We start from the raw sequence: 26,349 nt of genomic DNA, 5'->3' as shown, positions 1-26,349 counted from the left end.
TGTCGCAGAGAATACACTGCCTCAATATGGGCTGCCATTCTTTTTCGTAATTGTGGTTTCCCAATAAAATGTATCATCCCCAACTGGACCTGTAGAATATTGTGCTGGAGGGTCCCTGGCCACATCACTAAGTTCCTTATTAATCCATTTCAGCGCCACAGTCTGTGCTTTTTGTCTGACTCCTCACTATCAGTGTGTGAAAGTCCGGCCAAAACTCCTGATTATCTGGTGGCTGGGAAGGACTACCTCTTCATCTCACACTGGCTCTGCCAGACAAAGGTGCCTTCTTAATAAACAGGGAAGTTGGACTGGGGTGGGCTCACTGGCAGAGAATAGATGAGGTTGGAGGGGAAGGGGAGACGAGCAGTGGAAACCCTTAGACTCAGACAAGCATCGAGTACCTGACGGAGACCATGCAAATTAGTGGGTTCTTTTTTTTTTTTTTTTCAGATATATACCCAGGAGTGGGATTGCTGGGTCATTTGGTAGTTCTCTTTTTAGATTTTGAGGGCCCTCCTTACTGTTATCCATGGTGGCTGAACCAATTGACATTCCCACCAACAGTGTATAGATCATGTCCACATGCTCACCAACATTTGTTACTTCTGTTCCTTTTGGATCATAGCCCTTCTGATAGGTATAAGATAATACCTCATTGTGGTTTAAATTTGCATTCATATGATGATTAAGGATGTTGAACATCTTTTCATGTGCCTCTCGGCCATTTGTATGTCTTCTTTGGAAAAATGTGTATTTAAGTCTTCTGCCCATTTTTTTTTAATCTTTTTTTAAACTGTTGAGTTATATAAGCTGTTCATATATTTTGGATATTAACCCCTTATTGGTTATATTATTGGCAAATATTTTTTCCCATATAGTAGGTTGTCTTTTCATTTTGCTGATGGTTTCCTTTTCTGTGCAAGTTTTTACCTTTAAATACATCTCATTTATTTATTTTTGCTTTTATCTTCCTAGCTTTAGGAGACAGATCAAAAAAATATTATTATGAATTATATCAAAGAATGTCCCACTCATAGTGCCTTCTAAGAGTTTTATACTTTCCACTCATATTTAGGTCTCTAATCCATTTTCAGTTTATTTTTGTATATAGTGTTAGAGAATGCACTAATCTCATTCTTTCACAGCAACATGTCATAGAATAAGATTAGAGCTTAAACACAACTTGGTATTATCAGAAAACTAAATATGCTTTTACATTTGAGCCAGTAATTAGTTTTCAGAAAGGAACCCTGAAGAGACATCCACAACCATATGAAAATAGTTACATATCCATGAACATGTTAACTGAAGGAACATGATATATATATATATATATATATATATATATATATATATATCTCCACAGAGTGGAGTACTATACAGCTATAAAAAATAATGAGCATGATCTTTGTAAACTAATATGGAGTGCTTCCATGATAGATAGAGATATATAAAAGAATGTGGGAGTTTGGGGCTAATGTCAATGATACCAAGTGCAGTGCCTTCGCATCCTGGTATGAAGAGGCTTTGAGAGCTGAAGAAGAGAGAGCCAGAGCTGCAGCCAGGGCTCCTACGGTGCCAGGGCCAGTGCAATTTCCAGAGCATGTCCAAAGCTCCTCCCATCCCTAGTGAAGTTTGAGCAGATACTTCACATTGCATTTCCAGAAAGCAAGCAGTCTTCCAACTAGCAGAGGGCCAAGGTGTTTCATGGAAACACAGCATATAATGTATTTGTGATCCTATACAATATGCAAAAATTAGAGGTTTTTCTTTTTTCTGTTTTTAAATGTTGTTCCTTTTAATTAAAGATGTGTTTAGCTTCAGAGTCTAAGTATACTAATGGCACAGCTCCCCCTTGTACTGTAGATTATCAAGTTGAAAAATAAGAATTTTCATATTACATAGCACAGACTGAAATCCTTGAATCATTTCTTGTCATTCAGAACAAGAAAACATGATATTGGAATATGGATTTTTTGCAAAAATGGAAATTATTCCACAGTGAAGTCTGTGTGATTATCAGATACAGAAAAAAAAATCTTGAGAGGTATTCACTTCTTGGTTTCTTTTCTTCCTTTTAGTCTTTCTTTGTAAAACTGAAGTGTATATACCTGGATTGGCTTAGCTTATTTAAGAATGTGGGAGAAGTGAAAACCCAGTAAACTTTACTTCTTGCACACTTTCACTGTAATTCTTCAAATATCAATTTAGCATCTGTTCTTTGGAGGCTTCTGAGTAGTATTGGGGATGCTAAGAAAAATAAACCGAACCATTTCCCATAGAATTCTAGAGTCTAAGAGAACAATTCATATAAAGTAGCTTGTGAACAAAGATCTAGGGGCCCAATAAAAATGAGGTGTAAGGAGGTGAGGGGATTGAGGGCTTCCTCATGAGGAGTCTAGTGTAAATACACTGAGGCAAGGCACTTGGAGACTTTAGGACAGTAAATGTCCATGGGAGGTAATTTTAAGTGAGGCTACATGTTGAGCCCACCGGGGAGGCTGTGGAAACACTAAATTGAGGCCAGACCCTCAGATGGTGGGTCTCAAAGTTGAGAGACTTAAGCCTGGAATGGAAAACTACCCTGAACAATTACTTTTCAGTTATCAGGCTTCCCAGGCCGCTCAGTGGTCAAGAATCCACCTGCCAATGCAGGACATGTGGGTTCATTCCCTGGATCAGGAAGATCCCCTGGAGGAGGAAATGGCTACCCAATCCAGTATTTTTGCCTGGAGAATCCCATGGACAGAGCAATCTGTTCAGTCCATGGGGTAGAAAAGGGTCAGACTTGACCGAGTGACTAAACAGCAACATGAGTAGACCAGACAGAAATCCCCCCCGGGGTGGGGATGGAATGTGCCCTGTGCTCCTGCCCCAGTGCCCGTGAACACAGTGCACAACCTAGATGTTTCATGCACATCATCTCCAAGGAGATTCTGTGAAATAAAAGTAATAGTAGAATGAAACCGGAAACTCAGAAGCCAGTGGGCTGACACTCTGCTGTGAGTCATGGAAACAGAGCTCATTTTATTGAAAGAGCATTCCATTCAGCGGTTTTGGCTGTGTTGATAATTCCACAAAGTGTATGAGATGAGTATATTTTAGGTGATGGTGAAATTGATGAAGGTAGGGGCTTATTTTATTTAGTTACTTATTTATTTGGCTGTGCTTGGTCTTATCTTCGGAATCCAGGATCCTTGATGTTCCTTGCACCCTGAGAGTTCTTTAGTTCCAGGATGAGGAATGTTTTAGTTCTGGTATATAGGATCTTTAGTTGTGGCATGTGAACTATTACTTGTGGTGTGTGGGGTCTAGTTCCCTGATCAGGGGTGGAACCCAGGCCGCCTGCATTTGGAGCACAGATTCTTAGCTACTTAGCTACTGGGCCACTAGGCAACTCTCTAGGAGTTGTTTAAATGAAAGAGCAGCTTGGAAGGAAGAAAGAGTTAGCTTTAGAACCAAATTCTAGATTATTTGAATTTCATTCAGCTAAAACACTACACTCAGACTCAAAATATGATTTAGTAGTGGAAATGAAAGATTCTTTCTAAACAGCATTTTGGACTGATTTGGTGTTTCATGTCCGAGAATGCCACAGATTCTCTGACATCTCCTGGATTTAAAAGATTCCTCAGGGTCGGTGGTATCCTCCAGGATGAAAATAATCATACTCATAGTAAAAACAGATATTGTGTAAAGTCTCAGTGTGGTCCAGGCACTGTGCCAGGTGCTTTAGCTTCATGCCACTAGCTCTACAAAAGCCACTTCACCTGAGGCTCCCCGATTTTGGGGATGGACCCAAGTCCTCACAACCGATAAGAGACAGAGCTGGGACTAGAGCGCTGGTCTGAATTGGTCCAGAGCATGTACCGTTCCACTTGTCCCGGCCTGAGGTGCTCATGAGTCAGTTAATTCACTGTCTTCTAGCACTCCAACATGTATCTTGAGTGACAGAAAGAGGGACACTGTGACGAAAACACTGGGATGGAATACATAGCCAAGGCAATACAAACACCAAAATAATTAAGAGCTGTGAATAAAGGAGAGAAGGAGATAATGCTCAGTTAGCAAATGATCACCTGCATGTGGAAATTCAGACACCCTCAAGTGATCGAGGGCTTACAGGATTATCTGGCGCTATCCTTCTATGTAGAAAGTAAACATTTTATTTGTTTTAATTAAAAATAGTTATTTCTATTTATTTTTTGACTGCTCTGGGTCTTAGTTGTGACACTTGGAATCTTAGTTGCCACATGCAGGGTCTTTAGTTATGGAATGTGAGATTTTAGTTGTGGCACGAGAACTCTTAGTTGTTGGATGGGAGATTTTTAGTTGTGGCATGTGGGATAAAGTTACCTGACAAGGGATCAAACCTAGGACCCCTGTACTGGGAGAGCACAACCACTGGACCAACAGGAAGGTGCCGAGAGTAAATATTTTAGAACTACCCTAAATCTGGTGACTCAGATGGTACAGAATGCGCCTGCAATGCGGGAGACCTGGGTTCGATCTCTGGGTTGGGCACAATCCCTGGTGGAGGGCATGTAACACACTTCAGTATTCTTGCCTGGAGATTCTGCATGGACAGAGGAGCCTGCCAGGCTATAGTACATGGGGTCACAGAGAGTGGGACATGACTGAGCGATTAAACACACACCCTAAATCTGGCTGAAGAGCAGGAATATATCCCCTCTATCTCTTTGACATCATAACATCTGTCCTGAGTTCCTTAATTTCTGCTGCATTTTCCCAATCTTACGTCACTTTTGGGACTGAGACCCGTTTTCTCCAAGATTTGCTAGAGGGTAACTGCTCACTGTTTGTAGGAATATGCATTCCCCAGGAAGACTTTAATCGAGGGACAGAAGCTGACATGGGAACCTCCATAAAGGAGGACTAAGGAGACATTCAACCCTGAATATAGTGGTCACCCAAAGACTAAGAAGAGGAATCTTAGCTCAGTAGAAGGAGCAGTCCCAGGCTGTGGTAGATGTAGTGAGGATGCTAAGCAAGAGGAATCAGAAGGACTCAAGTTGCATCCCCACTGTCTATACTCAGAGACCCTGATGGACTAGGCTCACATGAGGATCATCCTGACTTCCCACTTGGTGCTCTCAGGAGACTAGGACCTTGATGTAAGACAAGAAGCTTCATAAAACAGAGAATAGAGTTACAGGATTTGTCAGGTGTCAATGTGAGGACCTGAAAGTGGACTCACAGTAGCACACAGTATAAAAGGAGGCCCTGGAAAATCACTGCTGCTGTGGTCCCCAGGAAGCTCTGGGCACAGATGTCAAGTTGATTTCAATCTAGAAAGTCTTAGCGAGGTGAGACCTCTGTCTAATACAATCAGCTGCAGTTTCTCAGAGGGAGGGACCTGAATCCAAGGAGGACTTCACATGCGATGCTGAGTGTTAGCAGGGACCCCTGCAGAGGGAGCCGAACAGAATTCTGTAAATTCTTAGCCCTGAGAAGCCCACAGGAGCTACTTCTGAGTGGTCTGCTCATTCAACCTGTGTGATCTTAGGGAGGGCAGAGTCTCCTCTAGCCAGATCAGAAGCCAGATCTGCAGATGGGGGTGTCTTGACCATAAATGGACTTAAGGTGAGGACCATCAGTGCTAGTGAGAGGATCTCTCCCCCAACGAAGGAGGCTCACAGAGTGGCAACCCACCTGACAAGCAGAGATGCTCAGAGCAGAGCTGGCCTCCCACCACCAGGGACTTGGGAAGGCAAGGGCTTTGTTTGGGAGCTGGAAGACTCGGGTTCATAGGAGGGGGCATCCTGGGCTCTGATACACCGCACAAGGAGGACCCACGGACGGATGAATATTGAGCTACTGGTGTTCCCGTAGCACGCTGCCCCTGCTGTCATCCCTGGGAGACCCCACGTAGGACCTTACGCATCTCCCCTGCACTTCCGCTTTGAAAGCCAGCGGATCGACTGGTAGCCGCGGCGACCGTATGGCGGAGACTTAGTGTTCAGGACTCGTCCGGAACCAAGGTGAGGACCTGAATGGAGGTGAAGGGACTTTCCCAACCCTCCCAGTAATAAAAGTGACCCATCCACATCCCACCCCTGTGATATGGCTCTTATGAGTCCCTCAGAGCTATCGGCTGAATATGGGCTAGAGTGTCTCAGGCTAAGGCATTGGTCTGTGGGGGTAGGCCTGGATTCTACCCCCTGAAGAGCTGTAGGACCTAGATGAAAGCCCTGAGGGCTGATGAGCAGACTTCGACACTGCCAAGGGGGCCACACTTAACGGCTCCCCTGTACTAGGCTCTAGGAAGCCCCGGGTAGAGCTGGCCAACTGTGGTGCCCCCTGGTGTCCACTGGAGGTGGTTTGGGGGAAGTGAGAGCCTTGCTGTAATGGAATAAACCCAGCTCCACAAAGGGACCTAGTCCCCAGTATTAATGGCTGTGACGCTGAGTGAGGATGGAGGCTGCTCCCATAAGAAATGGAGTCACATAAGGCGCCAGTCCTATTTTGAGGACTGGGAGAATCAGGCGTTTTGACATGACACTTCCTGGGACATCTCAGGGAAGTGAGAGACCAGGTCAGTGGGGGCAGTCTCAGGTTGACAAGGGAGGGTTTCAGGTGTCCTGGTGGATGGTGAGAACCTTGGAGGCTGTGGATGTTCCACACCACGTCAATTGGACCACATCTCCCTGTCGTCATCCCTGGGAGACCTCAAGAATACATATCTGTCCCCACTGCAGGCTAATGGGGAAGTAAGGGTCTTGGTCTGAAAGGAGTGGTCAGCAGAGGGAGAAACCTTAGACCCTTTCATGAGTTAAATGTAGAGCTTGGTTGCTTCTGTGTCCTGGCTATTGAAAATAGTGCTGCAGTGAAGAGTACAAGTGTCTTTTTCCATCACCATTTCCTCAGGGTATACGCCCACTAGTGGGATTGTTGGTTCATGTGGTAGTTTTATTTCTAGTTCTTGTAAGCAGAGTGAATTAAGTCAGAAAGAGGAAAGCCAATATCCTATATTAATGCATATATATGGAATCCAGAAAGATGGTACTGATGAACCTATTTGCAGGGCAGCCAGGAGATGCTGACATAGAGAACAGACTCGTGGACACAGTGGGGGAAGGAGAGGGAGGGGCAGATTAACATTGAAAACGTGCACATTACCATATGGAATATAGATAACCAGTGGGAAGTAGTTTTATAACCAGGGAGCTCAAAGCCAGCGCTCTGTGATATCTTAAGAGGGGTGTGACGTGGGAGAGAGTTTCAAGATGGAGGAGACATAAGCTATACCTATGGCTGATTCATATTGATGTGTGGCAGAAACTGGTACACTATTTTGAATTAATATTGTAAAAAAATTATTTTCGAAAAGACGTATAGGAGAAACCAGAAGCAAAAAAATATTTTAGACCTTGAATTGGGATTTTGTGAGGGTCCACAGGGACATCAACCTGCCTGCACCAGAGTTTGTTCTCAGGAGTCTGTGTTTGGTAAGATATGGTCATCTTCACTTCCTGCTTTTGGGACACAGAGCGATTGGCTTTTACTATCAAGCAGTCATCACTACAGGAAAAAGTTGAGTTTCTCTACTGCTACTGCTAAGTCACTTCATTCCTGTCCGACTCTGTGTGACCCCATAGACGTCAGCCCCCAGGCTCTCCCGCCCCGGGGATCTTCCAATCAAGAACACTGGAGTGGGTTGCCATTTCCTTCTCCAGTGCATGAAAGGGAAAAGTGAAAGTGAAGTTGCTCAGTCGTTTCCAACTATTAGCGACCCCATGGACTGCAGCCTACCAGGCTCCTCAATCCATGGGATTTTCCAGGAAAGAGTACTGGAGTGGGGTGCCATTGCCTTCTCTGAGCTTCTCTACTGGGAGCTCAATTGATGAACCTGAGTGAGGACTCAGTGCATCCATCCCAACCCTCGGATTTCAGCCCAGGAAATCTCAGGGAAGGGCTGTGAGGCTGAGTGCATCCATCTCAACCCTCGGATTTCAGCCCAGGAAATCTCAGGGAAGGGCTGTGAGGCTGAGCCCCTTCTTTACTGTTCTATATGAAGTCTATGGGAGGGAAAATGTCTAGTCTGAAGGTGCAGACACCAGTCCACAAATGGATAATGGTGCCCAACTTTTTATGGAGCCAAGGTAAGGACCTTGAATGATGATCCCAGTGAACTCAGGATAGAAAAGACCCTAATGAGCTCTCAGCACTGGTCATCTATCTCCTGGCAGGGAGGTGGTATGAGGCATCCCTTCACTTATCTCGGGATCATGGGGTGGTCTAAAGTGTCTACATCAGAGTAGCAGAGGGAAGGGTGCCAAGGCTCCGCCAGGACTTGACGTGATAATACTGAAGTAGAACTTAGAAAACCCCACTGCTGGTACCTGCTGTCACCTGAGTAAATCCAAAGCAGAGCTGAGAGGACGCAGAGGACAAGTAAGTCCTCTGTTCTTCCTCTATGGGATTCTGTGGGAACAGGCTGAGCAGGAAAACAGGAGGCTTGTGGGTTCCTAGGGCAGTGTCCTCAAGGACACCTGCAGAGGCGGCCTTTGATTAAGCCAAGGTGGAGTCTCCCTGTTTTAAGGTGCTCATGTCACCCCATTCTCCATCCTCCAGGTGCCCCAATCTCCTGTCTGTTGGCCCAGACTCCCGCCTGCGGTCCCTGACCACAGCCATCATGCCCCGTGGGCAGAAGAGTAAGCACCGTGCTCGTGAGAAACGTCGCCAGGCCCGAGCTGAGACCCAGGGTCTTCATGATCAGGCGTCCACATCTAGGGGAGAAGAGACCACCTCCTCCTCCCCTCCTGATTCAGAGAGCGCTCCGTCAAGCTCGTCTGCTGCTGGCACCTCCAAGGGGCCTCCGGGAGCCCAAGGCACCACCAGTGCTGCTGCAGGTGCTATACGCAAAAGATCTGGTGGTGGTGGCACAGCACGCTCGAGATCTGCAGTGCATGGTGCAGCACGCTATAGATCTGGTGTAGGTGCCAAGGGCCAAGTTCATAAAGGTGAAAATTCCTCCCAAGCCTCAGCTGCTGCTGCGAGCTCTTACACAGATATTCTGACCAGGAAGGCACAGATATTGGTGGAGTACCTGCTGTTTAAGTATAAGATGAGCGAGCTCATTGAGAGGTCTGAAATGCTGCAGGAAATCAATAGAAGGTACAGGAAACAATTCCCTGAGATCCTTAGGAGGGCCTCTGAGCGTATGGAGCTGGTGTTTGGCCTGGTGCTGAAGGAAGTCAGGCCCAACAGTCACTGCTATACCCTGGTGAGCAACCTAGATCTCAGCGACAGTGAGTCTATGAGAGGTGACGGGGGGCTGCCGAAGAATGGTCTTCTGATGCCTCTGCTGGGTGTCATCTACCTGAATGGCAACCACGCCCCTGAGGAGAAGATCTGGAAGTTCCTGAATATGCTGGGCATCTATGATGGAAGAAGTCACCTCATCTTTGGAGAGCCCAGGAAGCTAATCACAGAAGATCTGGTGCGGGAAAAGTACCTGGAGTACCGGCAGGTGCCCGGCAGCGATCCCCCTCGCTATGAGTTCCTGTGCGGTCCTAAAGCGCTCACAGAAACTAGCAAGACAAAAGTCCTGCAGTTTTTGGCCAAGGTCAAGGATTCGGTCCGTCCTGCCTTGCAGCCACAATATGAAGAGGCTTGGAGAGAGGAAGTAGAGAGCACCGGAGCCAGAGGTGCAGCCAGGGCTGGCACTTCTGCCTCAACCAGGCCTGGCACTGCTGCCTCAGCCGCTGCTGGCAGTTCTGCCTCAACCAGGCCTGGCACTGCTGCCTCAGCCGCTGCTGGCAGTTCTGCCTCAACCAGGCCTGGCACTGCTGCCTCAGCCGCTGCTGGCAGTTCTGCCTCAACCAGGCCTGGCACTGCTGCTTCAGCCGCTGCTGGCCGTTCTGTTTCGGCCAGGCCTGGCACTGCTGCCTCAGCCAGCGCTGGCCCTTCTGCTTTGGCCACTGCGCACCCCAGGGCCGAGTCCAGCCGCTCATCTCGCCCCTAGTGTGATCTGAAGCCCGTTGTTCACTTTGTGGCTAGAGAAGCCGGTCAACCTGTGTTCCTGATATGCATCAATAACTTGTTGTCTTTATTTCCCCCAATTTTCAGTTGTTAAAACTTTTCAACAGAAAGGTCATTTAGAGTCATGATATAAGTATATGAATAACATGGGTCACACACACTTTGCTGTTTGTCAAATTTAGGAGTCAGAATTTTGTTTTCTCCAATAAATATTGGAAATCCTCACATCACTTTTGTGATCCAGGATGAGAATAACATCACTTTAGGATGAGAGTGTCCTTAGAAATGTGAAAGACACCACACTAATAGAGGCTCAGAACATTGATACATTGTTAGGGAGAGAGCTGAAATTTCTTCAGATTTTGGCTGGCTTTACTCTCTGCTTAGTCTCCCTTTTTGTTAATGTAAAAGACACATACTTGCCTCTGCTTATGGTTTATGGTTTTCGAGAATGTTTGAGAATATAAATTATAGCAAATGATTTATTCGTGGCTCTTCTTTTACACAAACACTGAGAATCGGCTCTTAAGAAGTCTTCATGCTTGTACTGGTGATGTTTAGTCAAAAAAAGTCATGGCCTCTGTCCACTCAGTATAGTTTCTTAGAGATGCTGTCATTCTATGGAAGAGGCTGAGATACTCTCTACTTCAGGAAGAACAAGAAAGAAGCAGGGTACAGAGGGGTTGGAGAGAACCTATTACTTTGGTTTCATTGCTAAGTGGAATTTTGGCTGATTTGGGAGGTTGGGTCTCTATTTTCCCGACTTGGAACACTGCATAGTTCCTGACATCTGATAGATTGAAAAAAAAAATCCAGCTGATGTAACATCTGAGGTCAAGATAATCATAGTAATAACTGCTGTTGCTCTGAATTTCTCAATAGAACAGGTGACGTGATAGAAGCTTTCCATAAATACTTACATTCCACCAATCTGCCAAGAAAGGGCTTATCAAACTTACTTCACAGGGGAGAGCCCAAGGCTCATAGAGTTAGGGTTTGGTTTTGTGCTGAAATACATGAGGCTGGTAAATGACAGCTGGCAATAGACTCCTGCTCTACACTACTTTACCCACTCCAGTGTTGTTGCCTGGAGAATCCCAGGGACAGGGGAGCGTGGTGGGCTGCCGTCTGTGGGGTCGCACAGAGTCAGACATGACTGAAGCGACTCAGCAGTAGCAGCTACACTACTTTAGGACTCATACTGTTGTCCTCCCAACCTGAGACATACACTTGTCTTTTTTATTCAACAAGTCCTTTTAACATTTGACATTTCCTTTTCCTTATTTATTTATTATATTTATTTGGCTGTGCTGGATCTTAGTTGCTGCACGTGTGGTCTAGTTCCCTGACCAGGGATCGAACCTGGGCCCCCTGCATTGGGAGCCTGGAGTCCTAGCCATTGGACCAGCAGGAAAGTCTCCACCCTGTATCTTTTATTTCAGTGCTTTTCTCAGTACTCCAAAATTTGTCCTAGGTGATAGAAAAGAATGCCCTCATGCTCAAGCTACTGGATCGAAATGTGTAGCCAGAGCAGTAAGAATACCAGATGTACTTAACCAAATATATGTATCCCTTATTCATTACTCATAGATAAGTGAAAGAAACAATATTCAGGGACAGTTACAAGCATGTACGTTGGCCATGTTAGATAACCTCTGAAGAGCATCCTTACAGTCTTTTCCCTGTGGAAAGTAAACCTATCAGAACAGAAATGACATGAGAATCTTCACCTGGCTGATGAGATAGATTGACCTACTTTTTTCTCCCTAAAGGACTGCCACCTGTCCTGGGACTCCTGCCTTAGACTAGAGCTTCTCCATCTCTCATCACTCCTGGGACAGGGACCCATTCTCTGTAGCACTGTAGAGCAAACATAGCTCAGGAGTTTGTAGAGACGTGGAATTTCCCCCAAAGGCCTTTAATCCAAGACACAGAAAGCAAGATGAGGGCCCTAGGTAGGAGGATTGAGGAGAGCAAGACCCAAGAATATGGGGGATGGTGGTCACTGGGACAGCACTCCCTTCTGATCTCAGACACAGAGGAATTCAGAACTGGTGGGCTTAGCCTATAAGCCTTAGCATAGCCTCACTTATTCTTCAGGCTTGTCAAACTCCCTTCACTGTGCCACTTAGGCCTGGTGACATGGTGAGTCCTACTCACTTCCTCCCAGAGGATCACATGGAGGTAAGGAACCTCATCCTGATCAAAGGGAGCAGCAGAAGCTCAGCAGAAGGATGATTTCCACGTTGTGCCAGAAGTCAAGGTAAAGACCCTGAATTCTTGAAAAGACCCCTCACCTCAAACACAGTGGGGGCAGAACATATTCCTTCCACTCCTGTTAACCTCAGAAGACCATGGTCTGTGGTGGGCCTGTGAGGCAAACTCCTCTTCTTCCTCAGGGATCAGGAAACTAGTGGCCTGGGTGGAGAAGCTTTAAGGCAAGTCAGGGAATGTTTCCAGTTGGGGAATATTTCCAGGTTCTTTCCAAGACGGTGAGGACAGCAAAGAACGTGGGAACACAAATACCAGGATGGCCACACAGTATGTTCCCTACTCTCAGCCTAGAAGGCCTCAGGCAGATTTACCAGGCCAAGGGACCCTTCAGCTCTGAGGGAGGAGTAGCAGGAAAGTTAGGGTTTGCTCAGATGGTGGTGTTCCCATGTCAACAGAAGGGGGAGTCTTGGGCTTGGCTGAGAGTCAAATCTGGGACCCTGATTTGGGCCCCTGAGAGGAACCATCTGTCATTCCCAAGGAGCTTGCCACAGCTTTCATTCTTGTGAGACTATGGGTAGGGGTGGCTAGATAAGGCCACTCTTATTTCCTCCTCCAGGATCACAGGGAGGTATCGATCTTACTATGAGGAGATAGGCCTCAGGTCAAGAAGGAGGGGATTCCCCAGGCCCCACCAGAAGTCAGATTGTGAAGCCCGAGTGGAGACTGAGGGGCCTACTCATCCCTGAATGGAGGGAGCAAAGGAGAGTCATGCCCTCCCCTTTGATGTCAGTTGTAGAAAGCTCAGGGGAAGACTGTCAGGCAAGGCTCTCCCTCACTTCTTTATACCAGGCCTTCTTCTTGTTGAATTGCTAAGTCATGTCTGACTCTCTTGTGACTCCATGGACTGTAGGCCGCCAGGCTCCTTTGTCCATGGGATATTCCAAGGAAGAATTCTAGGCTGGGTTGCCATTTCCTCCTCCAGGGCATCTTCCTGACCCAGAGACTGAGTCTGCAGCTCCTGTATCTCAGGCGGATCCTTTCCTGCTGAGCCATCAGGGAAGCCCTATATCAGGCCTAAGGGAGGTGAGATCTTCGTTGCAAAGTATAGCCACCAGTCCTGAGAAGGGAGGGGTATGGTAGGTGCCTGCCAGGCACTGTGGCAGATGCTTTACAGTTACCACCACATGCCAGCAGTCTTTCCGGACAGGGCTTGTCAAACTCCCTTCACGGTTAAAGAGCCCGAGGCACTCTCAGAGAGTTGAATGATGTGACAAACTTCTCCATGGCTGTTTAAGTGACAGGGATGGCCATAGGCCCTTGATTTGAGTTAGTCTAAAGCTCACCCTCTCACTCCTGCAAGCCTGATCTGACCTTGTGCCCTTAATTCCCTTTTTATTCTCATTACTGTGAAATGTATGAGGCATTAAGAAGAGGGACTCTCAGGTCCAACTATTAGATTGTAATACATAGCCAGAGCAATAATAATAATAATTATGCCAAAATAAATGTGACATATGAAGAGAGGAAAAAAGAGATAGTATTTGCTGACAAGGGGGTCATCTGTCCATACATATGAGGATTCAGACATCTTAAAAGATCTGAACGTTTTAACTTGCAGATATGCTTATAAGATCAGTAAGGGACTCAAAAACATCATCTCACAGCCATTCCTTTGTATAAAAAATATCTATTAGATCTAAAATATAAAGTTTATTTATTAGAACAGAGGTTGCCTGAGAAGTCTGGCTGAAGGAGAGAAGGGACAGGTTACCACGTTTTGTTTCCCTCCCAGGTCTCTGCCTGGGCCCCCTTACTTATGCCATGGATTTCCTATCTCTTATCGCTCCTAGGACAGGGATTCCTTCTCTGCAAGGTCCGCAGTAGAGAAAGCACTCAGGGCCTTTCAGGGATGTGGCATTTCCCAAGAAGGCTTTAATCAAAGGGGCAAGGCCCTTTAGGAAGACACCCATGCAACTGGACTGAGGAATGCAACGCCCCAGAATATTAGGTGTAAGAAGGCTTCAGGCAGAGCTCTCAAGCCGAACATCTCTTTTCTCTGTTGTCTCAGTACAGTTGTCAGGGACGTGAGACCTTTGGTCTAAGGAGGGCAATCTCAGGTCAGAGTAGGAATTGTCAAATATATATGTGAAGCCCCTTAAAAAGAAGGGAAAGAAATAGCCACCCAGAACCACTGGGGTTCTGTAGTGTCCACTTGCTGCTGTCAGCCCTCGGAGGTCCTGAATTCCATCATGGGATGAGGTAGAGAGAGGCCTTGAGAGCTGAGAAAGACAGAGCGCTACCGCCATGGGCAGGGCACGTTCCAGAACCAAGTCTGCCAGCTCCTCCCACATAGTGACATCCAGGGAAGATCCTTCATCTTGTGGTTGAAAAGAGAAGTAAGTATTCCAAGTAATTGAGTGTCAAGGTGGATCTGAAGGGAACACATTTTATGTTTTGTTTTGTTCTTGCTTGACCTCAGTAACTGGGAGATGTATCTTTTTCTGTTTAGGGCTTTCTTTGTGGCACTATTGAAATACCCTTCTTGTAATTGAAGGTTAATTTGACTTCTGTATTTGTGTTTATGAACAAAGTATATCCCATTTATTGCTGTATTTCAGTATACGTACAAAGGTTTTTATATTGAGTCAGAAATCCTTGAATCTCCTTTTGTGGTTCAGAACAAGATGACAGGACAAGAGAATTGGGAGTTTTTTGCCAATGATAATGGACAGTGAGTGAAATTGTTCCTATTGGGAAATTAAAAAAAAAAGGTCTTGTCTGTGTGGCATCTGCAATACAGTGGAACGGGAATTCCCAGCCCCTGTTTCCCCTCAGCAACCCAGATGTTAAGAGTATATAAGTAGCAAAATAACCTTTATAGAAGGTCCAGAATCCAATTCAGAAATTGCAGTACCACAGGTAAGCATACAACTTAGATCAGCTGCACTTGAAATGGGTAAGAACAACACACACACACACACACACACACACGCACTTATGGATCATGAATAGCACTATTATTCATCTATGATGAACAGTTTCTATACTAAACTGTTATCTCAGCAAATGTGATCACCAGTGGTTCACAGCTATTTCTTACTCTGTTTAGTACGATACTGTAAACTGTGAGTAACACAATAGGACTCATGTGAAGTGCCCCTAGTGGTGCTGGAAGTGCTCTCACGAAGCAGAGAAAGTCATGACATTATACAAAAAAGTTGAGTTGCTCCTTGTATACTGGTTTGATTCTGCAGTCATGGTTGCCACCATTTCAAGATGAATGAATCCAGCATAAGGACCACTGTAAGAAAAAGAAAAGGGACTTTATGAAGCCATCACTGCAGCTACACCAGCAGGTGTGAAAAACTTGTGCTTTTTGTGAAATAAGTTTTTATCTTGTATTGAAAATATAGCTTGTATGTGGGTGCAGGATTGCTATAAGCAAGGCATATCCATAGACTCGAACATGATTGAGGAAAAAGCAAAGTCATTATGACAACGTAAAGCAAAAGTGGGTGAAGGATCTAAAGCTGGAAAATTTAATGCCAGCAAAGGATGATCTGATAATTTCAGAAAGAGGTTTGACTTCAAAATATCTAAATAATAGGGGAAGCAGCTTTTGCAAACAAGAGGCAACAGGTGCTTTCCCATATGTCATTAAGAAAATCACTGGGTATTAATTTTGTATCCTGCAACTTGACCAATTCATTGATGAGCTCCAGTAGTTTTCTCGCAGCAACATGAGGCTTTTCTATGTCTAGTATCATGTCATCTGCAAACAGTGCCAGTTTCACTTCTTTTCCAGCTTGGATTCCTTTTATTTCTTCTGTTCTCTGATTGCCACGGCTAAGACTTCTGAAATCATGTTGAGTAAAAGTGGAGAAAATGGACATCTTTGAAATTTTCATATTAAGTGAAGTCTGCTGCTGCTGCTAAGTCGCTTCAGTCGTGTCCGACTCTGTGCGACCCCATAGATGGCAGCCCACCAGGCTCCCCCGTCCCTGGGATTCTCCAGGCAAGAACCCTGGAGTGGGTTGCCATTTCCTTCTCTAATGCATGAAAGTGAAAAGTGAAAGTGAAGTCGCTCAGTCGTGTCCAACCCTCAGCGACCCCATGGACTGCAGCCTACCAGGCTTCTCTGTCCATGGGATTTTCCAGGCAAGAGTACTGGAGTTGGGTGCCATCGACTTCTCCTTAAGTGTAGTCAGACAAAGACAAATATCCCATCACTCAAATGTGGTGTGCTTTTAGTGATAGATCAACACTCAAAAATGCGCAACTAATTTTGTGGCAGCAAGATACAGTGTGAAAATACTCAGTCAGGTTGAGAAGCTGATTGCGGTTTCTTAGGGATGTAGAACATCTGGCCCTTTGAACCTAAAGTTCTTCACTGACTAGCTTGTGTTTGAACATGATTCATTAAACATTTGCCTTTAATTCTGAAAAAAAAAATGTGGTGTGATAGAATTCTATTACTATACACTGTCCCATCTCTCTCTTGTGAATGGATAAACGGCACATCAGCCTGTCATCACAGGTAAGTGTTTTCTCTTAAACTAAAAATATTTTCAGCACTTTATTATAAATATGACTGAAATAGCGTAGGATATAAAAATTTTTAGTGATCCATTCATTACTATATATGCTTGGCTACCATGAAGCAATCCTATCGTTACACTAGTCTACTATAAAGCAATCATATTGCTGCTTCTTCATTATCGATGCTTGAATCATTATACCTGTAACTAACTACGAATTGCTTTTCACATTATTTTTTATTGTTGATATTTAGTGTTTTGCATCCGTAGTCTTTTTGTCATATAAGGCAATATATATATTGCCTTATATGACAATATATATAATATTGTCAATAAGGCAATTACAGACAATTCTTGCAAATGCATGCTGTAAAATTACAATATTGATAAATACAGTCCTGTGAATATATTTTCTCTTAAGATTTTCTTAATAACATTTTGTTTTCTCTAGCTTACATTATTGTAAGAATACAATAGCTAATACTTATAGCTACGTCAACTAGAAAGAAAGGAATACATCAAGGTTGTATATAGTCACCCTGCTGATTTAACTTATATGCAGAGTACATCTTGCAAAATGCTTGGCTGGATGAAGCACAAGCTGGAATCAAGATTGCAGGGAGAAATATCAATAACCTCGGATTCGCAGATGATACCATCCTTATGGCAGAAAGCAAAGAAGAACTAAAGAGCCTCGATGAAAGTGAAAGAGAAGAGAAAAAGCTGGCTTAAAACTCAACATTCAAAAACCAAAGATCATGGCATCCGGTCCCATCACTTCATGGCGAATAGATGGAAAAACAATGGAAACGGTGAGAGACTTCATTTTGGGGGGCTTCAAGATCACTGCACATGGTGACTGCATGTGCATGTGCATGAGCAGTTGCTTTTCACTTGGTATAACGTTTCAGTTATGCAAGATGAAGCAATTCCAGAGATCTGCTGGGTAACATTGTGCCTATATTTAACATTACTGTATTGTGTGCCTAAATATTTAAGTGAGTAGATCTGATGTTAAGTGGTTTTACCACAACAATCATTTGAAAAGTTGATTGTCTTGCTCCCTCTCCAGGACAGAGTAAGATGATCAAGTGCAAGCATTTAGAGAACTCTTTTATAATGTTAATGAGAATGTCAATGGGTGCAACCATCGTGGAAAACTGTATTGAGGTTCCTCAAAAAATTAAAAATTGAATTACCATATGATTCAGCAAGCCCACTTCTGGGTTTTTTTTTGTTTTTTTTTTCACTTCTGGGTTTTAATCCAAAAAAACTAAAATTAGACTCTCCAAGAGATATTTTCATTCCTGTATTTGTTGCAGCATTATTCACAATAACCAATACAGGGAAGCAGCCTAAATGTCCGTTGATGTATCAATGGATAGATATATGATATATACATATCATGGAGTGTTGTGTGTGTGTGTGTGTGTGTGTGCATCCTCAGTCACTCAGTTGTGTCTGATGCTTTGAGACCCCATGGACTGCAGCTCACCAGGCCTCCCTGCCCTTCACTCTCTCCAAGAGTTTTCTCAAACTCATGTCCATTGAATCAGTGATGCCATCCAACCATCTCACCCTCTGCTTCCCCCTTCTCCTCCTGCCCTCAATCTTTCATTCCTAGCGTCAGGGTCTTTTCCAATGAGCCGGCTCTTCGCATCAGGTGGCTAGGGTATTGGAGTCAGATTGAGCATCAGTCCTTCCAATAAATATTCAGGGTTGATTTCCTTTAGGATGGTCTGGCTTGATCTCCTTGCTGTCCAAGAGTCTCTCAAGAGTCTTCTCCAAGACCACAGTTTGAAAGCATCAGTTCTTCAGCACTCAGTCTTCTTTATGGTCCAACTCTCACATCCATATATGACTACTGGAAAAACCATAGCTTTGAGTACAGGGACCTTTGTCCGCAAACGGATATCTCCATTTTTTAATACACAGTCTCGCTTCAGAGCCTTAGGAAAACGCAGAGCCTTCAGCGAGAGGTCATTTCAAGGGAAGTTGCCTGGTGGGCTACTCCAGACAGTGGGAGTGGTGAGCACGGTCAGATCCTCAGATGGAGGGCCTCAGAGAATCCACAATCTCCTGGACTGGTGACCTTTACACTGAGTTGAGGGAGCCAGAGACCTCTCCTTAAGGACCTACTTGATTATTTTATCTTGTGTGTAATTGGGCAAATTCTAGGCAACTTCTAGATTTTTGTTAGTACTTAAATACGTGGAAATATTCATTATTTAGATGAAAGGGTATCTGGGAGGGAAGATACTGATCAATGACAAAATTTCTAAGAACTCTGAGTTCTTTCCAACTGGGAAAGATTCTACCTCAAGCACATTCTATGTCACATCCTCTGGCGTGAAGGTTACATGATTTTCTTTGCTAGGCAACATTTAGTTCGCTGAGATTTTCTTTGCCTAGGAGTTTCGGTAATGTGCTGGGGTTCAGGGGGCTAGTGAAACAGCATATGAAACAACTGACCAGCTTAAACTGGTTTGACCTTCTCAAATAGATTGTTGATTAATCACACCTTGAGTCATTTTACAAGGAAAGAACTGCATGTGTCCAAGAAGGAACACATGACCTCAATATGACCCCGGAGCCAAGGTCTTCAGTCTGCAAAACTCAGAGAAGAGAAATATTGCCCCCGGCCATTTACAAAGTGAGACCTCCTTCAATGAGGAAAACCTGGCTTCCTGTAACCTAAGTAGCGAAAAGGGACTAATTGAAGACTAGCCAATTAGCTTCCAAGTTAGAAATTCCCCTGACCCCTTAGATTGCACCCAGGCTCCTGGGTTGAACAGAGATTTGATACCTTGCGTCCTGCATTTGTAGGCCTTGCAGTAAAGCTCTTTTCTCTAAAACTCTTGCCATAAGTGTTGACTTCTCTGAGCATCGGGCAGTGAGCCCATGTTCCGTGAGTTTGGGCAGCCTTGTTGAGGTTTAGGACTTGTGACCATCTGCTTGATGCACTATAGCCCCTGGTGGGCCTTCAACACCAACCCTGAGTGTCACCTATACTGAGTTTGTCTAGAGAGTTGGCTCTCAGGCTCCTGTTTCCTAGCCATGGCACTCTGGGCTCCTCTGGCTTCTGGGGCTCCTTTCACTTTTAAGGAAGGAAACAGCTCCTGGATCAGACATCTTTGGGGTGAGTAAACTCCTTAAAATATGCCTCTTACTAAATGTGCTATATGAAGTTAGAATGTGCCTGTAGTCTAATAATCTCATCAGGACTATGTGTTAAGAGAGGATGAGATGGTTGGATGGCATCACTGACTCAGTGGGCATGAGTTTGAGCAAACCTGAGGAGAAAGTGAAGGACAGGGAAGCCTTGTATACTGCAGTCCATTTGGTTGCACAGAGTCAGATGTGATGAATTGATTGAAGAACGACAATACCACTGTGGGTTAGAGTCCCACCTAGGAGAGTTTCTTCTGTCTGATTCGAATCCTAAGGCTACAGTCCTGGGTTAAAGACCCAACCTAAGAGGACAATGTCAGAGGTTAGCGCTACTGAGGTGCTCAAATGATTGGGTTAGAGCTCTGAACACTGGCTTAAGGTTCCAGGCCTTTGGATTTAATTGCCTATGTTTGTCTGTGTCTGACTGTTTTATGTGTTGGGATTGGCTAGTAGGAGTTGGCTATGGGATGAATGTGGTGAGACTTCATGCAACCTGTAATTAATGAGGGTCCTCTGAATCGGGAGATAAAACACCTTGCTCCTGGACTGGAAACCTTGCTGTATGGAGGTGATGGGGGTTTTCCCCTTTGCCTAAGGTGACAGCACAGAGGTATTGTTACAGATGGATATTCTTTTAAAAAAAATTATTGGAGATTTGTTGATTTACAATCTTGTGTTATTTTCAGGTGTACAGCAAAGTGATTCAGTTACACATATATTCAATCTTTTCCAGATTCTTTTCCCATATAGGCTATTATAGAATATTGAGTATAGGAGGTTCTGTTCAGTTATCTATTTTCTATATTGGTTGTATGTGTATGTTCATCTCAAGCTTCTAATGTATCCTTGCCCAGAAAGTTCTCCTTTGGTAACCCTAAGTCTGTTTCAAATTTTGCGAGTCTGTTTCTGTTTTGTAAATAAGTCCATTTGTGTCATTTTAAAAAATTAGATTTACCTATGAGCAATATACTACAGTATTTGTCTTTGACTTACTCAGACAATCTCTAGGTCCATCCATGTTGCTGAAAATGGCATTCTTTCATTCTTTCTTATGGCTGAGTATTCTTCCATTGTATTTATGTATCACATCTTTTTCATGTGTTGATGGACCTTTAGGTTGTTTCCATGTCTTGGCTCTTGTAAACAGTGCTGCAAGGAACATGGGGGTGCTTGTTCCTATTCAAATTATGGTTTTCTTCAGATATATGCCCAGGTATTCTATTTTTAAAAAATTATTGGAGTATAGTTTTACAATGTTGTGTTAGTTTTAGACATATAGCAAAGTAATGCTGTTACACACACACACACACGTATAAATTCATTTTCAGTTTCTATTCTCATATAGGTTATCTCAGAATATTGATTAGAGTTCCCTGTGCTATGCAGGAGGTCCTTATTGGTTATATATTTTATATATAGGGGTGTGTGTACATTGATCTCAAGCTCCTGATATATCCCTCCCTCACTACATTTCCCCTTTAGTACCCATAAGTTCGTTTTCAGGATCTGTAAGTTTTCTGTTTTGTATTAAGTTCATTTTATCACTTTTTAAAATTAGATTCCACATATGAAGGATATATTTGTCTTTGACTTACTTCACTTAGTATGACAATCCCTAGGTCCATCCATGTTGCTGCAAATGGCATTCTTTCCTATGGCTGAGTAATATTCCTTTGTATTTCTGGACCACATGTTTATCTACTCCTCTGTTGATGGACATTTATGTTGCTCCCATGTCTTGGGTATTGTAAATATTTCTGCAATTTACATTGGGGTGTTTCTTCCATTTTCAAATTATGATTTTTCTCAGGCTATATGCTCAGGAGTCAGATTGCTGGATATTATGGTAGTATGATTTTTCTATTGCGTTTTACTGAATATAATTAATTTAAAATGTTGCGTTAGTTTCAGGTATATAACAGAGTGATTCAGTTATACATACACATATTCACTCATTTTCAGACTCTTTTGTCATACAGATTACTACAGATTATTGAGTACAGGTCCCTGTGTTATACAGTAGGCACTTTGGGGTTATTGCTATTATATATATTAGTTGTAGATGTGGGCTTCCCAAGTAGCACAGTGGTAAAGAATCACCTGCCAATGCAGGAGACACAAAATAAGTGGGTTCAGTCCCTGGGTCAGGAAGATCCCCTAGAGCAGGAAATCGAAACTCACTGCAGTATTCTGACCTGGAAAATTCCATGGATGGAGGGTCCTGGTGGACTACAGTCCATGGAGTCACGAAGAGTCAGACACAACAGTCGTGTATGTTTATCTCAGGCTCCTAAAGTATCCCTCCCCCAACATTTCTCCAGTGGTAATCATAAGCTTGTTTTCGATATCCATAAGTCGGTTTGTATTTTGTAAATGAGTTTATTTGTGAAGTGAAATGAAAGTCGCTGTCTTATCTGACTCTTTGCGACCCCATGGCCTATACAGTCCATGGAATTCTCCAGGCCGGGATACTGGAGTGGGTAGCCGTTCCCTTCTCCAGGGGGTCTTCCCAACCCCGGGATCAAAGCCAGGTCTCCCACATTGCAGGTAGATTTTTTACCAGCTGAGCCACCAGGGAAGCAAGTTCATTTGTGTCCTTTTTTAAAAATTAGGTTCCGCTTACGAGTGATAACATATGTTATTTGTCTTCCTCTGTCTTACTTTACTTAGTATGACATTCCCTAGGTCCATCCATGTTGCTGCACATATCATTAATTAATTCTTTTTATGGCTGAATAATATTCCACTGTATATATTTACGACATTTGCTTTATTCATTCCTCTGTTGATAGACATTTAGGTTACTTCCATATCTTCGCTGCGATTCATGGGTTCGCAAAGAGCCGGACACGACTGAGCTACTGAACTGAACTGAACTGATATCTTCGCTAATGTAAATAGTGCTGCAATGAAGATTGGAGTGCATGTATATTTATGAATCATGGTATTCTCTGGATATGTACCAAGAGTGGGATTGGTAAATCATATGGTAACTCTATTTTTTGTTTTTCAAGGAACTTCCATAATGTTCTCCGTAGTGACTGTGTCAATTTGCGTTCCCACTGAGAGTGCAACAGTGTTCCCTTTTTTCCACACTCCATCGTTTGTTGTTTGCAGATTTTGGGTTGATGACCATTCTGGCTGGTGTGAGGTGATACCTCATTGTACTTTTCATTTGCATTTTTCCCATAATTAGTGATGGTGAGCATCTTTTCATAGGCTTTTTGGTCATCTGTATGTCTTCTTTGAAGGAATGTTTGTTTATACACTCTGCCTTCTTTTTTATGGGATTGTTTATTTTACACAGAGGTGCATGAGCTATTTATATATTTTGGAGATTATTGTGCTGTTGTTTGCAAATATTTCCTCTCATTCTGTGAGTTGTCTTTTTGTTTTTGGTTTCTTTTGCTGTGTGGAAGCTTTTGACTTTCATTAAAGGTCACCTGTTTGTTTTTCTTTTTATTTTCATTACTCCAGGAGGTGGATCAAAAACCATTTTACTAAAAGAAAAAAATACTGCTGCAACTTATGTCAAACAGTGAGTGTTCTTCCTAGGTTTTCCTCTGAGGGTTTTATAGAATCTGGGTTTACATTTCGGTCTTTGATCCATTTTGAGTTTATTTTTGTGTATAGTGTTAGAGAATGTTCTAAATTCATTATTTTACATGTAACTGTCCAGTTTTCAAGGCACCACTTATTGAAGAGACTGTCTATTTTGGTTTGCTAGTATTTTGTTCAGGATTTTTCCATCTGTGTTCTTCAGTGATATTGGCCTGTCATTTTCTTTTCTTTTCTTTTTTTTTCGTGTGTGCTTCTCTATCTGGTTTTGCTCTCAGCGTGATGGTGGCCTCATAGAATGAGCTTGAGAGTGTTCCTCCCTCTGTATTTTTTTTTTTTTTTTTGGAAGAGGTTGATAGAATCTCTAATTGTTTGATAGAATTACCCGAGAAGCCACCTGGTCCTGGACATTTTATTGGAAAATTTTAAATCACTCTTTCAGTACTTGTGATCCATCTACTCACGTTCTCTATTTCTTCCTTGGTTAGTCTTGAAAGGCTGTACCTCTCAAAGAATCTGTGCATTTCTTCTAGATTGTTCATTTTATTTGCATATGGTTGTTTGTAGTAGTCTCTTATGATATTTGGAGTTCCACACGAGTGTATTCTTAATGAAACCAGCCCTGATTACCTTGTTGTGGTATGAGCATAAATGTAAGATGAGGGAGTATAAAGCAGGAAAAGTCCCTCTCACAAACAGAAGAATGCACCCTAATCCGGCTAAGGAATTTCATACAAAAGGCCACATTCTGGTGTTTCCTCACTGAAGAGTATAATCCTATTCTGTATCAGCAGGGAGGTCGTACTGAACTACTTTTATATATTTGTGCATGTGTGATGTTAAAAATGAAATTTTACCAGGAAAAATAGCCATTGGTTGTGGTCTTAAAGGCCATGGGGTACATAGAGGCCTTGGAGTGAATGTATTTCCCCTGGAAATTGCCCAGACATCTAGATTTGCTTGTCGGTGATCTCTGCTGGAGGGGTAAAGTATTTTGGTCATCTACCAGACAGATTAAACCCCAGCATGCTCAGAAAGGAAGTGAGGAAATCGGTGTTTGAATGTGTGTGCTCCTGAATTGCTCTCTGAAAGTCAGCTCTGCCTGAGTCTAAGACAGCTTCCTCTTTCACTTTCTTCAATGTGATGCAATCACTCACTAGGTAAGTTTTTCTACGTGGAGACTGAGACAGAGCCTGAACTTCTATAGGACCCTCTTCAGTAGACAAGCATGCCCTCAGCACATGGCCAGGCAGAAACATTAGGAGCCTGTGACCAAATGGGCTCCAGTCTTGGAACTGGTGGGACAGATATCTTGGAAGCTAGGTAGCATGCGTGCCTTTCGAGCTACAGTTTGACAACCACATATAATAAGGGAAAACATTTCAGGGTTTTTTAAGTGAATCCTCAGATCCAAGCTGGTCAGCTTGAGACTGTCCATTCTTCTCAGTGGTTTCTCCAGGGAACTCATACAGCCAATGCTTTCCAGAAACCAAACTAGGAGATGGAATTGGGTCCTAAATTAAGGGGCGATGCCTCAAGTTTGCCCATTTTTCTCCCTAGAGAGGAACTAAGCGCTCTGAGCCACAGATAGAGAAGCCCTGAAGGCTTTCCTACAGCTCCCATGAATGCAAGGGCTTTCCAGGGAGACCTCAAGTTCCTGATAAGAGTGCTGGTTGATGTCCACTTCAATCCATGAAGGCTGGGAAGAGGCAGCAAGCATTGTTTAAAGACAGTAGATCCAGGCTCTGTTTGCTGGCCAAATGTAAACTATTTTGAGCACTACAGTGGGAGAAATTGGTCAGTCAACTGCAGAGCTCAGTTTGGGCTGAGGAGTGGCCAGGAAGAGCCAAGACAGATGACCCAATAGTAATAAATTCCATGCAGGCACCAAAACGCCAAACTTCAAGCAATAGCCTGAAAAGACATGTGAAGGAAAAAAAGCCTTTGATAATCACCTTTCTTAAATACCAATTAATCCAACCTTGTCAGTGCATAAGTAACACTCCAGTCCTGGAGGTACAAAACTCTGGGACCTGGGATTATCATTTTCTACAGAATTTGAGACTCATTAACCAAATTGAGGATGATTTCCCACAAGCTTGAAGAATGTACAAAGAGAAATGGGGGGATTGAAGCATAAAGCATTGACCAGTTTAAAGTGGTTTTGCCTCCTTAAAACAGGTTGTTGATTAATCAAACCTTGAGTTATTTTTAGAGGCAGCACTATGCATGTGCCAAAAAGGAACCTATGTTTCCAGGATGACTGCAGAACCAAGAGGGTTCAGTCTGTGAAACTCTGAGAGTAGGAATGTTGCCAGGGAAGAACTGTATGAAGTCCTTCAATACGGAAAATCTGGCTTCTAGCAGCATGAATAGCTTGCTGCTGCTGCTGCTAAGTCGCTTCAGTCATGTCCGACTCTGTGCGACCCCATAGACGGCAGCTCACCAGGCTCCTCTGTCCCTGGGATTCTCCAGGCAAGAATACTGGAGTGGGTTGCCATTTCCTTCTCCGATGCATGAAAGTGAAAAGTGGAAGTGCAGTTGCACAGTCGTGCCCGACTCTTAGTGACCCCATGGATTGCAGCCTACCAGGCTCCTCCGTCCGTGGGATTTTCCAGGCAAGAGTACTGGAGTGGGGTGCCATCGCCTTCTCCGATGAATAGCTTACATGAACTAATTTAAGACTAGCCAATTAGCTTCCAAGTTTGCAGTTCCCCTAAACCCTTTCATTTTACCTAAAACTCTGGATTGAGGAGACAGATTTCAGAGCCCCACTTCCTGTCTTCTTGCTCCTCCACCTTGGATTAAAGTTTGTCTCTCAAAAGCCTGTTCCATAGTATTGGCTTCTAGGTGCATCGGGCAG

At 43.7% G+C, this 26,349-nt stretch overlaps 1 protein-coding gene and 1 long non-coding RNA gene across 2 annotated transcripts; both read left to right on the top strand.

The window, feature by feature from the left end:
• The first annotated feature begins 8,656 nt into the window (after positions 1-8,656).
• LOC129639480 (melanoma-associated antigen B2-like) lies at positions 8,657-10,396 on the top strand. Its single transcript, XM_055564632.1, has 2 exons — positions 8,657-9,705; positions 9,898-10,396. Exons 1-2 carry the CDS (start codon positions 8,657-8,659, stop codon positions 9,986-9,988), a joined length of 1,140 nt encoding a protein of 379 aa, XP_055420607.1. The 3' UTR covers positions 9,989-10,396.
• Positions 10,397-18,287: 7,891 nt separating this feature from the next.
• Positions 18,288-23,397, top strand: LOC129638698 (uncharacterized). Its single transcript, XR_008707973.1, has 2 exons — positions 18,288-19,896; positions 22,721-23,397. It is a non-coding gene; the product is annotated as an uncharacterized LOC129638698 (long non-coding RNA).
• The last annotated feature ends 2,952 nt before the right edge of the window (positions 23,398-26,349 follow it).

Source organism: Bubalus kerabau, chromosome X (assembly GCF_029407905.1).
Source record: "Bubalus kerabau isolate K-KA32 ecotype Philippines breed swamp buffalo chromosome X, PCC_UOA_SB_1v2, whole genome shotgun sequence".
Lineage (NCBI taxonomy): Eukaryota > Metazoa > Chordata > Mammalia > Artiodactyla > Bovidae > Bubalus > Bubalus kerabau.
The sequence above is the reverse complement of the archived record's forward strand: the minus strand, read 5'-3'. Positions and strand labels throughout refer to the sequence as shown.

What these genes read in the sequence shown, in the direction of transcription:
- LOC129639480 (XM_055564632.1), top strand. Translation starts at nt 8,657, where the DNA reads ATGCCCCGTGGGCAGAAGAGTAAGCACCGTGCTCGTGAGAAACGTCGC. An exon ending in GGCACTTCTGCCTCAACCAG is followed by an intron (nt 9,706 to 9,897) that starts GCCTGGCACTGC and finishes TGTTTCGGCCAG; the next exon opens with GCCTGGCACTGCTGCCTCAG.